At 37.2% G+C, this 15,203-nt stretch overlaps 1 protein-coding gene across 1 annotated transcript in view; it reads left to right on the forward strand.

Moving 5' to 3' along the window:
* The first annotated feature begins 8,545 nt into the window (after positions 1-8,545).
* Positions 8,546-15,203, forward strand: part of LOC129256030 (uncharacterized) — a 32,657-nt gene continuing 25,999 nt past the window's right edge. Inside the window, exons 1-4 of the mRNA XM_064096156.1 lie at positions 8,546-9,729; positions 11,783-11,949; positions 12,438-12,618; positions 13,089-13,412. Coding sequence (XP_063952226.1) covers positions 9,138-9,729; positions 11,783-11,949; positions 12,438-12,618; positions 13,089-13,412 — 1,264 coding nt within the window. The 5' untranslated portion in view covers positions 8,546-9,137. The remainder of the gene's footprint in view (positions 9,730-11,782; positions 11,950-12,437; positions 12,619-13,088; positions 13,413-15,203) is intronic.

Below are 15,203 nucleotides of genomic sequence, written 5' to 3' on the forward strand. Positions count from 1 at the left end.
TTTATTGATTTCACAAATGGAACAGTCACACCAATGGAATCGATTCCATTCCGACGAATAACATACCATTCAGTATAACATTACTTCGTCCTTCGTTCTCGATAAGGGCTCGAATCAAAGTCGGTCTGGAACTTGAAGGTTGGAGAAATTCACTTTAATACTTGCTCCTTACCTTTACTGCGTACTCTCCAAAGTGGTAGATGGTCGAGTCGCAGAGAACACTGCTAACATCATCATTATTATTATTACCATCATCATCATTATAATTATTTGTCATACAAATTGTTTAGGTCGAAAATGGTAACGCTATAGATGCTCCTTTGCAACAAGTCGCCATACTATTGCCATCTTTTCGGAGTAAACCCTATAATTTAAAGGGATTCACTGGGTTATTCTTAGCTCGCTCATTCTTCTTCCAGAATTTGTCATCGCCTTTTCGCCTCATCTGGAGTTAGAAGCTATTATCGTAAAGAAAACCCCTGTCATATCTTGTTACATACTTCCCTATCCATATTCATCGCATATCATAACAATATGTGTGCCCCCATTTGATCCCTATTTCCTATGCTGTAAATCATCTACACCAAAATACCCCCATTCAATGTATACTAAGCTAGGAATCGATCATGGTCATGATGGTATAGGATCATGGATGGTATATACCCCCTGCTGAATCTAAAGTGACATTTTCACTCAAAAGAGCACATTGTATCTCTTTGTCACAACTTAACACACACACACAGCCCCCTCAACTTAGGTACTATCTTTTTTATGTACAACATATAATTACCACATAATGTGAGTAAGCTTTCATGGTTGAATACGATTTCTTGAACACCTTTAAAGTGTTTAAATTGATAAAATATCACTAAGATAACTTCATAGCATTTTTTCTTTGACGCGAAAGAAGAGATAATGGATTATAGAGTTCCATCTTTGATATTGAACACAACACTTACAAACAAGAAAATCGCTTATTCATCGTGTGAATTTATATTTATTTATCTCATTATCATGATTATAGTACCATGTATATCTTCATATGTCGTGACGTATATGATGTTTCCGATACAAGTCATATCTCGAACCACATATCCACAATGCGGATCTTGCAAATTTGAAAATTGTCGACTAAACCTTGTCTTTTGCTTATTTTTGGCCTGTTGAGCTGATGTTTATTCTGGGATCAAAATAGACTCATAAGGTAAACATGAGGTGGACGAATAGTGCAAAATTTGGTAAGACGACTTGGAAAACGGTTAGATTATATATAGAGATCGTTTTAGCAACGAATATATCGTGTGATAGGTCGGTGACCCATTGCTTAAAATAACAATAAGTTACTCATATAATGTATCCAGTTCACTTCCTTTACTTGACAAAGCCATCAAAATGTCAATTTAAATTATATTTTTTTTTTCATAATATCGAAACATAAACCAAATTACATTAATTGATATTATTTTGCCATGCCTCATCTCCGGAAAGTCATGGAAATGTAAAACAATTCGAATGGGAATGATATTTCAAGGAAAGCAGGTTGACTTGGTTACCGGTGTGTCAATCTTTGAAGCAGCTGATGTTCATTGGAACGATCACCATGGGATATCTCATGAATCATTTTCCTGACAATGAAAGTTTGATTATCGTTGTCTGCTTAAGATAAACGGGTGGATCAACATGATAAGAAGATGTTGGCTGGTTTCAGGTCATTCTGCATACACTGCACGATATAGGTCTATCCCGTGTAACCAATTTAGTCGAAAAGGACATTGAGATTTCATCGCACTGCGGTTCTATATAGTTCCCGAAAAACTATGAATACATAATTATCGATAATTTTTTTATATCTTTCGTTAACTTGCCTTCGTTCGGTTACGGAATATAATGGTTTGAAAACAACGTTTTATTATAAGACCTTCAAAAACGAAATTTACCTTAAAGATCTCATGCTTTGATTTCGTAACACACTCATCGTGGCCCTTGGAAGCAGGAGTGCTGGAGGTGTTAAAGTACCCCCCCCCCCCCCAACTCTTGTGGGGGTGCTGCTTATGTTATACACCATAGTCAGCACCCCTGGAAATCAGGTTGGGTTCATAAAATGTAGAAATGTGACCAAAATCACCTTCATTTTGAAGCCGGGGGGGGGGGGGGGTTGTAATCTTTGTTTCTGAACAAATTCACCTTCATTTTGGAGTGAAATCCCCTTTTTGGCCTGGCATTCTACCCCAAACCAGCACCACCCCTGTCATTCATGTGTTCAGAATGGCATCTAAATGGGAATAGGGGGATTTCCACTCTTGCTTAAACGACAATAATATAATATTGATTTTCTAGCGAATTCGTTTTACTGGTCGCCACAGTATTCAAACGGCAAGTTTTCTAGGTACCTGTAGAATATACACTCACACACGTCACAAGTGACATCAGCCCCGGGATAAGGATACATCGGTTCGCCTGGCACAACCGACCGACACACGACAATATCCAGATCAAAACTAACCTATATGATAACCACCTGGGGGGACGAAGAAATATTCAAACGATTTTACATTTCTAGTTTCATCTTCAGGGCTAAAGATCGTCACGGATTCGTCGAAAATGTTTTCATAGGATAGTTTGCCTTCCCTTCATTCGGGCTTATTTACTTACGCGTTAGCCCCGAGTAGTTTTAACTCAATGGGCGACCTCTTTATATGTTTTACTACGAAAATGAATCCCATGGAAGAAATTAGGAATATCGTATTGGACGTCAAAACATGGAGTGTTGACATAACCCAAATCACGGGGGAAATATTATTTTATAGACTAGAATGGCATGTGTGACGGTAAATGCAAATAGACGTGCATGATCAAAATCTCTCTAATTTTTGAAGACCTTAGCGGTGATCACTAATAATGAAAAAATATCTGTAATATTATATTCCATTGCATTGTATGAATTAAATCAAATATGTCTACTTTTGGTCCTATATTCACCTTCTTTGAAGACCAACACTCTTTAAAGTCTGTCCCCTGTCTATAGCTGTCACATAATCGTGGTGATATGTCACTTGGGTGAATCCAACTTTGTCCAATCAAGGACGGATCTTATGAGACGAACTGGTGATAAAATAATTGAAATTTGGAAAACTAATGTAGATTCTAAAATAGGTCTATACTTATATTTTTATTTAGATTTGGATTTTATTTATGTTTATGAGCAAATAAGTATTAAACTCTGCATAGGTGTTGATTAGCTTGCATTGTAGAAACCCAACGAAGTGACGATTAGACGCAACGGTAACCAGGACCAAGTGATTGTCGCTCAAAATTGGGGTCAGAGTAATTAATATTAGAAAAAATGATTAAAAACATCAATAATTGCCCCAAACACGAATTGATTGGAGATTTTGTGACTGTTTTCCCCCTCATGTTCAAGCGGCTCGTTGCATTTGTTGTTCATTGCTAGGTTAGATTATTCGGATTTATAAGTGCTAACGATATGACGCCATCGTTTTAAGGGGCATTTTCAAACAATTATTACCCTTTTTCTAAATCTGTTAGATTGAATAAGTAATTTTGTTGGATTTTATAATATCGATAACGATAACCTGTAGGAAATAAATGGGATTTCAATTCTAAATCACAATAAAATATTTGAACCCAGTTCTGTAAACAATCGGTTGCAATTCATACTCCGGTGATATCTATCTCGGTAGGAGACTTCAGAAAGAGAAGGTGAGAAGGGCAGAAGCAGTTTTACCAATATGGAGCCCCCTTCTTAGAATGGAAATTGGGTTTCCATGGAACAATTTTGTCGACTGTGTGGTAATAACCTATCTCTGATCTTATTTTGAATAGTTGATTTATTCGTTATCAATCACTGTATCTTGATATGTTATTCCTTAATAGGAACTGGATCACTGTGCGGCCATATCATTTCGATACAATCATGACAAAATGTCATGTTGCATGAAAATCGATTACTTCCGTCCCCTTGCGGCCTTGCTCGGCTGATTAAGGAGATCGAAAGTAAATCTGATTTTACACTTCACAATATTTTCATTTCAATATTGGAACATGATAATATTTCATGTTCAAGCGTAGCGATTTATTTTATCAAGTGTGCTATGAATGTTTTCAGGCACCTTTTTTTCTTCTTCAAATGCCCAGGGGCATGACGGGATGCGACTTATTTCCTTGACGTCATCATCAAAGAACAATACCGCAGACAAGAGAAGCCGCTAAGTTTGACGCCCCCTTCCCGATGAGCTACGAATAGCAACATTTTGGCGCTCCCCACATCCACCCATGGCTTTTGAGGTGATCTTTACCTAAGATCTGGATCGTGGGTGAATAAAGGTGGGAGTGGCAGGAAAGGAACAAATATTGTAGAAAGGAAAGATCACAAAGATAAGAAAAGAAGAATAGGTTGGAAAATGAGAAACCAGCATATAGGCCTACATAGAGAGAGCAAAGAAGAGGGGGTAATAGGCGGGAGGTGTGAAGATTCGAATATTCGGCTGGTACATGACGTTAATCTTCCGCTTTCCTGTGTTGAAAATAGCTTGAATCATTGCTGCCTCGTTTTGCTTACGCTGCCCTGGGACTCATTTTCAGTTTACACTATGCACCGTCAGATATGAACACACAATGTTGATATTCTTCAACAAATACTTCTAATAAATGTTATTGCAACTTACTTATTATGTACAAATAATTAAACCATGTTTAACTGAAGAAATACAGACTTCACTCAATTCCCTAAATACTTTTGCAATTTTTTTTTTACATTGATATAATGTAATATCAATGGAAAATGTAACCATACTGAATTAAGTGATATACTTCTGCTTTATTAATATATATACACATCGGCCTATCATTCGGATCTCACTAAAGGGTGTCTGTGGGAGTGAAGAACCCCCGAAGGAAGCTTAGCCTGATTGTGTAGTCCCAGACGTAAAGTCTCATGTCTAGGAACGGAAATGTCTGGCTGATCACCAAACGGGAAAGATGGATCCAGCAGTTTCATAGATCTGACACTTTAAAACCAAAACACACATATTCTGTCGGGGAAATCCATCTGCTGTTTTGTCTACACATAATCCGAAATTCGAAAAAAAATCAAGTCCTCAAGCAGCGATTATGTTTGTATTTTTTCCCTATACTGTGTACGACATTGCGGCGTATTTGAAATCGCGAATCCAACATGAAATTTCGCTGGAATATTTTGATTCTCATATTTACATTTCGAAATTCAAGGATCTGGGGTTAGAGTACCAATCAATCCTCAAATCAAAAGTAAAGATTTAGCAATAATTAGCTGTCAAAGATTGTAATCAAGGTTGGAACGTCATCATGTTAATGCGACTGAATTTTTTTACTTGGTTACTTTAAAAAAAAAAATAATGCTTATCATGTGAGAATTCCTTGAAAATTACTTTGAAAGAGACGGAACTTTTCTATATTGTATAGAATATGTTTGACTAGCATTGTGTTTTGCTGAAATTTATGGAATTGCAAATAGCAGAACAAACCTCCCACAATTACATCTGAATCATTAATAATTAACAGAACCCCCTTTTCACTAATTGTTTTTAAAAGTTATTGTGCAGCTTCTGCAAAATGGCCGAAAATGCCTTTGTTGATTTTTTTTCGGAAGAGAATACACATTTATTATCGCAAATATATGTTATAACAGTCCCCATTCACAATCCTTCTTTCAAATATGTCAAAAGTTACTTATCAATTAATACTCACTTTGTCATATGATATATAGGTAAAGCATACTGCTTATTATTGCCAGAAAGGTGAATTCTAACTTATTTTCTAGATACTAAAAATATACAGTTTATATTCAGTGCGGATATATGATATATATGATATACTTTTTTAACACAACAGAAATCAAAGGTGGCAGAATAGATTTGAATTGAATTCTATCTGCGCATGCTCAGTCTTAAATTTACTCAGACTGCGCAGGCGCAGATTATGTTGTATTTGAATCGACATACCGCCCTCTCTGCCTACCGACATATCTTCAAAAGTATCAAACACTCTTTAAAATAACTTCATCAAATGTATCATAAAACTGATTATTGATTAGCTTACGCATAAGTCTATGTTATCATGAATATTTTTTTTTCGTTCATGTTCTACGTGTTTCCGGGGAGGGAGGGCCAAAAATAAGGTATAAACCACTTTTAACGATGTAAGCAGGCACATAGACAACAGGTGTAAATGATAAGCCGTCATAAACACGTTAGTCATCCTGTACATGTGTTATCTACTGCTGATAGACAGGAGATGGTGTTCAAGCAATCCCGGTAGGATCTTCCGGTAATGCTCGGTGACAACTCCGGCTTGACTGAAATCCTCATTGTTTCTTGTTTGAAACAAAACACGCACGGTTATTGGTCGATCAAGAAGACGTGGTAGCCACATATCGCCATGTTAAATGCTTCAAAAGTGGAATTAATTTCAATGTGTCATTAAGAATGGCCTATTACGGAAAGCATTGTAGAATGTTCTAAAATATCCCAACGACATACATGTATTCTCAATGCGAAAATTTGCAGTAGCTTATGCACATATCTGCAATCCCTTAACTGTGGTTTGGTTTAGATAAGTAGACTTGAATGTAGGTTTATGCAAATTACCTTCGACACAACATGACAGGAATAAATCGGAGATCAATTTTGAATCAAGTGACAAATCCGACATAGTCTTTCTAGTCGAAATATGAACTATTATCGTGCATTTAATTTGCATGCATGTAATGACATCATTCTTTAAAAAAAAAAGTCAGCTCGAAAAATATAATTGCACTCCTTCAGAATAACGATTGATAATGTAAACAAGATTATATTCAATATCCTATATACATTTATTCTACTGATGTGGTCATATAATTTTATATGCCTTTATTTCGTTCATTTACTGTTTATTCCGAAAAGAAATATGATTTACCACTCTCTATGGAATATAATTGATTCGATCAGTTGTCATGGTTCTTCAAGAATGAAAAACACATTATATTTCATGATGTTGACGAGTCATTGTACTTTCAGTACAATGTTCCAAGAATCACGGAACATGATCTGGGCAGAGGGATGATCGTAGAGGGGGGGGGGTATATGTGAATAACAGAGATAGGAGAGGAAGAGAGAGAGAGAGAGAGAGAGAGAGAGAAAGAGAAAGAGAGTGGGAGAGAGAATGGGGAAAGAAAAGGAGATTAACTTGTTTGAAGAGATATTTTCAAAGAGAGTTTACGAAAACGAGAAAAGGAAGGGAATCAATCCGCCCGAAAGAAACACTAAATCGAAAAAAAATATATGAAGGAGAATTTTTGTTAAAATTCGAATTCCATTGTGCACCCCTAATCACCAAACATTGTGCATGGGTTACCAAAATTGTATCGGCATACCAGGAGGTATTATTATGTCAACGTATAGTTATTCTGCCTTGACCCTGAATGTTTCAGCTGGAATAAAAAAAAATAATAATGTTTAACCAAACTTTCATGATTCAAGTATTTTCAGCAACGGCACACGCTGGGTCTGGGTGCTTTCATGTTGTTTGGGGAGGAGGGTAGCATAGGTTTTAATGACAAATAAGGTTGATATATGATAACCAGAAAAGGATTTTCAACACTTCTCAGTGCTTTAAAATGTACTTATGTATTTGTCATTAGGGAGTGAGTGGGAGGGCGGGGGGGGGGGGGCTGCATACCCCATGCAGCTATAGCACTATTGGTGCATTATCATGATTACGTTATAGTTGTACTGTATATTTGAACGTTAAAAAGTGCATTGGCTTCAATTAAATGTGGCGGCTTGGAAGTGACAAGTGTGTATTTTTTAGTCAGTGGATCATTTTAGGTTTTTATTTGTGAGGCTCTATTATTTTTTAAATACTTTTTCGGTTCTTTATATTCAAAAGAATGCATTAAATCAGTAATGCATATCTGTTTATTAGTGTTAATGAAGACGTCAAAAATCAAAACGGACAATGGGGGAGGGGGAGGGGGTTAACATATCCCCTTCGTCATACTAGTATTATATGGTATAGGACATGAGTATGATATATCTCGAAAACCACGTTAACCATAAACGAAAATGACCAAATTGAATTAAAATTATTTAATGTATCAAATGTATCAATTGTTTTACAAAACGGTTGTGGCGTTTCATGTAATATTTTATATTTCATTCCCATACGAAAAAGTTGTTCCTTCTTGCGACCTCTCTTTATCATCATGATCAATGATATTGTCGTTGGATGGAGAAATACTATGAAGTCATGGTGGCAATCAAATTAATTTTGACCAAAACCGTTGGATACTTTGCCATTCATAGATCACTGATGGCTGGTAAACTGTATAATTGCACATTACGTTCATCTGCGTACTATGTGATGAAGTAACGATGCATGAACTGTATGCACTGACACCAAACTTGTCAAGGCGTACTGCCAAGCCGCTGCCTGTCCCGATTATCACGATCAACCCGTATTAACGCGCGGGAAAGATGACGATAGCGAGTGTCGTCTGCCAAGAGAGAGGGACCCATCAGCTATAGACCTGTCATTTGCAGCAGGAGTCGTTCGTCTGCTTAGACCTGCCGCGCGGTCTCTTACAAATCACTTTGTTCCAGTTCTTTTTTACTCATGTTTTGGGGTGCGATTGACTCATTTTCATAAATCGGATCTTTTACGTACTGCTACGAGATTTTGGAATAGAGGCCCTTGTTTGGTATATATTTCCGGCTTGGATGTTTCTGACCTTTTTTTTTCGCAGAAATTTAGTTTCATACACAGGACACCGGGAGTTGCAATAGAATTTGCCGGACAGCACCGGGCGAGGATATATAAGATATGATGTCGTGAGGGATTATCATTCCATCGATCTATGCAGAGATAATACTCGAGTTATTGATCGGTGAATTATATTAAATAATTACATTCTATTTGGAGGACAACCTTTATTTTATCGCTTGTCGGCTTGTCGCACTGTCTATTGGAATTAAAAGGAATATCATTGTTCGTGATCGATTTACTTTGCAATAGCTTCATACATCATTCCACTGTACTGCTGTAGAATAAATAGTGCGTTGGAGGAATTATATATTCTTATTTACTTACTTAATGAGAAAATGAACACAATGAAATCAATTTTTATCAGATGTGGTTGGATGGCAGGCGTACGGAATGCTACAAATAACGTATCAAGGACGAAATCGTTACAAAGTAGAGTAGCTAAACAGACGGTAACACTCTTAATGATAATTATGTATTTCATTTCATCATGCCATGCTACAGAACCCGGTCAATTGAGATTAATGGGGATGAACAATGGTGAAGGCATCGTCGAGATCACACACCGGAATCATTGGGGTCTCATCTGCGCTAGCCGATGGACATTTTTCGACGGCGATGTCGCCTGCAGGCAACTCGGGTACGAGGGCGTCACGCGGGTCATGCGGGTAACGCCGGGTCGCGAGGACCGTATCGACGTCGACTTCGTGTTGAACGGTACAAACTGTGAGGGCACGGAGTCCCGGCTGGTAGACTGTGAACATTCGGGCTTTGGTAATTTCACAGAGTCGTGTCAACCTATGATGTTGCCCTGGGTGTCGTGTATTGGTGCTGATATTCCAGAGGTAACGGATGCAGTTGGTGGGCTAGATCTTGATCCAAGTAATCACGTACCTGTGCTGTCTGGAAGGATATTACCCCCTGTAGCAAGTAAGCTATCATGTTCTTATCATGTATGACCATGGGGCTATAAAATGTAACTCCTCAATGTGACGTCTTTAATTTGAGGGTAACTTTGTAGATCGTTAAATCTGATCCAATAAAATGTCTTCTCCTTCTTCATCTTACCATCCTCCTACTTCAACTTCTTCTTCTTTCTTCTCCCAATCATTCCTTTTATTCTTCTTATTTTTCTCCTCCTCCTCCTTCTTCTTCTACTCCACCTTCTCCTTCTCCCTTTTCTTCTTCTTATTTTTCTCCTTTACTTCTTCTTCTCCTTCTCCTTCTCCTCCTTCTTCTTCTCATCTTCCTTCTCCTCCCTTTCTTCTTCTTCGTCTTTTCCATCATCTTTTCCTTTAAGGTTTTTTTTCTTCGACTTTTTTTTTCGTTTGGAATATATTTGACAAAGTTTAAAAGACTCCTGAGAATATTAACGACACTTATGTCCATGGCATCACCTTAAGATATCACCCATTTGTATTTTTATGAAAAAAAATTGTTTCAAATATTCAGTTTATAAAATTATTTCATTTCTCGATGTATATTGTTAATGCCACAAGCTTTGAAGAAAAAAATGTTATAGCCTGCTGGAATTTGTTCATATATTCTCTCCGATAAAATATTCAAGACCATCTCCACGATATCCTGAAAAACACTGAAACATCTTTTCATATTGTAAACACTACCCATGTTTCGATTTAATCTTGTGACTTAATCATGTGACACATCAGACAATCATGGATAAATATGAAAGTTTCCGATTAATATTCCGGATCCATCATTATATTTCCGTTTTCATTGAAATCAGTTTAAAGGAAAGTGTTGTACATGTACTACTGCTGAGTGCCCAGTGGGCGGTATAGAAAATTGGAAGTATTTTTATTCGATTTGACGGGAAAATTGCTTAAAGGGAAATAGTAGGTTTGGTCGTATGTGACTTTCTTTAATAGGATTACAACTATAATTCATCATCTGTATTTTCATATCATTGAAATTCGTAGGGGTGTAAGATCTTTTTAAACACCATACGTTTATTGAACAGTGATTCAGCTTTTATTGATTATGTATACTATTATGTGAAAATTATAAATCCAGCTCCTCGATGCCCGTTTTAATAAATCTAGAATATTGAACATTGAAAGAAATATCAATATAATATCGTATGTATTATGTTTCGTTAAGTCGGCGTGAATAGCGCATAGACTCAAACAATCACTCAGTAATTCCTGCTTCAATTCCGACGTCAACTACATATATTTTCATTCTTTTCTCAATTCGAATATTGTCAGTATTTGATGTATTTTTACTGTTTGGGGAAGTTTGCACCCTTTCTTTTTTAAGTGACACCCAAATAAAACGCTGTAATGAATTTGAATAAGACCGAAATATTTGATTTATGCGATCCGGTGATTGATGTCTTTCGTGTTTATCGACAGATATTGTCCTGTCGTTCCTCTGCACATTTTCCATCATGAATGTATATATGTCTTTGTTCGAATCAGATGCATATTGAAAATACATCCAGTGGTCATTATCAAGTCACTATTTATGATTACCATCACTGTCGTTGTCTATCCTTGATGTATTTGTCTATTTCTCTCTTGTATCTGCAACAGTACGTGTAAAAACTGCTCACATATCTCACTCCTGTATTCATGGTATTTTATGGTATGTTCGGAGCAATAAGAATTACACGATTTCTTTTTCGTCGGCATCATCAGTGTATATTTTTGTCCATTTCCCTCTCCTACCACGCCTCTCAGTGTTGGTAGAAATGTTTCCTATATAATATCAGTCCAAAATAATAAAGACGATGGGGTGTCGTGGAATTAGTTAGAATTCTTTAATTGTACTATTTCATCGTCGTCATTATCAGTGTATATTTTTGTATATTCTTGCCTTCTGGCTGTACCGGTCGCAACATTCCTTGCGATATTGATCCAACATTAGACATGATAAAGAGTGGTCGAATAGGTTAAAAACATTACTATATCATCATCGTTGTCATCACCATTGTATATTTTTGTCTATTCCCGTCTTCTAGCTGTATCAGTGGAGACATTCCCTGCTATATCAGTCCAGCATGTTGGACATGATAGTGTGACGCTAAGCTGGTTAGACTGGTATGACAGGCTGAGAGCAAGTGATCCTCGGGTCTATCGAGTTCGTATCATCATCAAATACCGGAGGGTGGACCTACCCGGTGTGGAGGTACTTCGATCATGAATTTATCTTTACAAAATTATTTTAGTAAGGAAACAATGATAAAACAATGAAGATATTGATTTAGATTTCAATGCGAGTATGTTTCTTTAGTATTAGGGCCTAACTTCTTGTGATCTTGAGAGTGTAAATCCCACCATATTTTCTTTTCGAGAAAATCAGCAATTTGGAAGTTTAAGTGTTTATTGTTTGTCATATCATAATTATATAAATCTTAGTGCCCAACAATGAAACAATAGGTCAACCATAATCTGTTGTAGACTTTGCAGTTGAGAGGATCCGCGACAGTTGGCAATTATGTCATTATAACTTATAAATCATAAGGGGCAAAGGGAAGGCAGTGTTCATAATATACGAAACTGTCATGGCGGGGGCAACCCCCCCCCCCCTAATTTTCAGAGAGAAGGGATATTTCAAGTCATATCATATTAGTGAAATCATTGCCCTGATAATTTCGTCATTTTTCTGTCTCCTAGAGCTCGGAAAATTACACAATAGCTGCTGAGGTGCCGACCTACTGGACAGACCATACGATCACCGGTCTTCAACCACGGACCGCCTACGAGTTCATCGTCGAGTCCGTAAGACTGTCCATGTTTGGCGGGGAGGTCATCGAACCTCCCAGCGCACCGGTCTATGTCAGGACTGTTTGCGGGGGTAAGCATTCAACATTTCACGTCTTGCATGTTTCGAACGATTGCATCACCATGTAATTGATCAAAAGAAGAATAAGGTTTCCTCTTGCCAAATGTCCTTGTTAGCATGACATTTTTTATTCAAATGATTCATACTTGATTTAGATGTTAAAAACAATCATGCATTTTGACAGATGCATTCTGCTCTTATTCTTAGTTTTATAATCTTCATATTTTCAATTATGAATAGTTGGAAAACCAGTCAATGATTCATGAATGATTATTATTGTAATTGTTGATGATGCATGGGCAAAGTTGGAAATCTCTTCAGCATGCAAAAAAATAAAAACCAGTATCAGTATATGAAGCAGAGATATATGTATACGGACATGAAATAAAAATAATCACGCGTAATACCAGCGCGAAACTGTTATAAATTGATAGCGCGTAATAAATATGATTTTGCTTCGTTTATACCAATTATTATTAAAGGTCCACCACCTATCAGACATCTACACTTAGAAGCTCCAACGAACAACGCTACAGTCCTCCATGTCCACTGGACGATGCCCGTCGACAACGGTTGCTCGTCCGACGATTATGTCGTCGAATACAGGCAAGAGAACGTCGATCAGTGCGAGATCGAGATATCACCTTTACCAAGCAGGCGGCTAACTGTCGCCGGGGAAACGGGGAAGACGCATCTCGTCGTCGCAGGCTTACAGCCGTATTCGAGTTATACAGTCTTTGTATCAGCCAGAAATCAGTTTGGAAGGAGCATGAAAGTAAATGCCACCAAGAGGACTTCAGAAACAGGTACGTTGAGATCGATGATGGTCAGGTGGGTGTTTCATAAAGCTGTTTGTAAGTTAAGAGCGACTTTAAAGAGATGGTCCGGGCTGAAAATATTTATATCTTAATACATAGAGTAGAATTCACTGAGCAAAATGCCGAAAATTTCATCAAAATCAGATAACAAATAATAAAGTTATTGAAGTTTAAAGTTTAGCAATGTTTTGTGAAAACAGTCGTCATGAATATTCATTAGGTGGGCTGATGATGTCACATCTCCACTTTCCGTTTTCTTATGTTATCACATAAAATCATAATTTTTCATTATTTCATACTTGTGTGAATAATATGTCTCCCTTATAATGAAATAAGTTGCAGCAATAAATATATAATGCACTAAATCAGTTGTCAATCCAATTTTCTAGTTCTTGGAGGAAAAAAATTGAATAAACCTAATTTCATATAATAAAATACAAAAGAACAAGTGGAGATGTGACATCATCAGCCCACCTAATGAATATTCATGACGACTGTTTTCACAAAATATTGCTTAACTTTAAACTTCAGTAACTTTGTTATTTGTTATCCGATTTTGATGAAATTTTCGGCATTTTGCTCAGTGAATTCTATTCTATTTATTAAGCTATACATACTTTCAGCTCGGACCATCCCTTTAAGTACGACTGGTGATCCCTTCTTGTGCTAAATGATATTCATCGTGTAAGAAAGGTTCACTAGTCGTTCTTAAAGTCGCACTTAACTTACTAACAGCGTTATGAAACGGCTCCAGGTTTAGTTTCTGTTCATCATTATCATCATCATTATCATTGCCACCGCCACCACCATACCATACCAACATCATCACCACCACCACCATCATCATCATAATCAATATCCCCACATCATCAATGTTGCCATCACTACTTCCACCAACAACACTATTGCATTCACCATCACCACCACTCGTCCACTACCACCGTTATCCTATTCATCAACATTCTCATCCTTAACGCCACCACCACCACATCATCATCTCTAGATATGAATGTCTTCCTCGATTGTGTCCTCTGAATTGGTCAAATCCAGTACTACACAAAATGCAATGGATCGATTGGCGTCTCACAATGTTTGAGAAACGAAACCGGTTCATGTGGCATGGAACGGCATTTTGAAAATGTTAAACGCTGCATTTAAAATGACATAGAATACGAACACAATGACTCAAGGTCGAATATCATGCTATCATGGGGGATGGTTCCCTGCATTCGAAACCATTTATTGGCATAAAGCCCGATTAATACCAATACGCAGTAAACAGAGCGTGATAGCTCATCAAAATCCTCATGGACGTTGAAAAGGGGAGCCTTACAAATGATAGTTGAAGTGTATGAATGCAATGACATTTATAAATAAAAAACCATTAGAAATGAACCCAATATGCATAAAACAATTATTCACATACATATAGTCACGAGATTGGTTGGCAAGATTAGCCTACCTCCTCCTATTAAAAAAAAAACCTGACCCCGCCCCTGCATGATAATCAGATGGGGATCACCTAACCGGGTCAAGGAATGACTTGCGATGAAATAAATCTGCACATTATTAGGACTATCACGTGATATATTCGGGGTTTTCCCTCGTAATGGTCACGTGACGTAGGTATGCTGTTTTCATTTTCGCTACAAAACGGGGATCACCTGAGATCTACATGTTTAAAATTACAAGTTCTTTGCACACGATCAAAGTTGTTTCTCATATACTTCTGTCGTTCTATTTGTCTCATATATGAAACAACAACCAGATGGGTAGGTT

This window comes from Lytechinus pictus, chromosome 3, assembly GCF_037042905.1.
Source record: "Lytechinus pictus isolate F3 Inbred chromosome 3, Lp3.0, whole genome shotgun sequence".
Taxonomy (NCBI): Eukaryota; Metazoa; Echinodermata; class Echinoidea; order Temnopleuroida; family Toxopneustidae; genus Lytechinus; species Lytechinus pictus.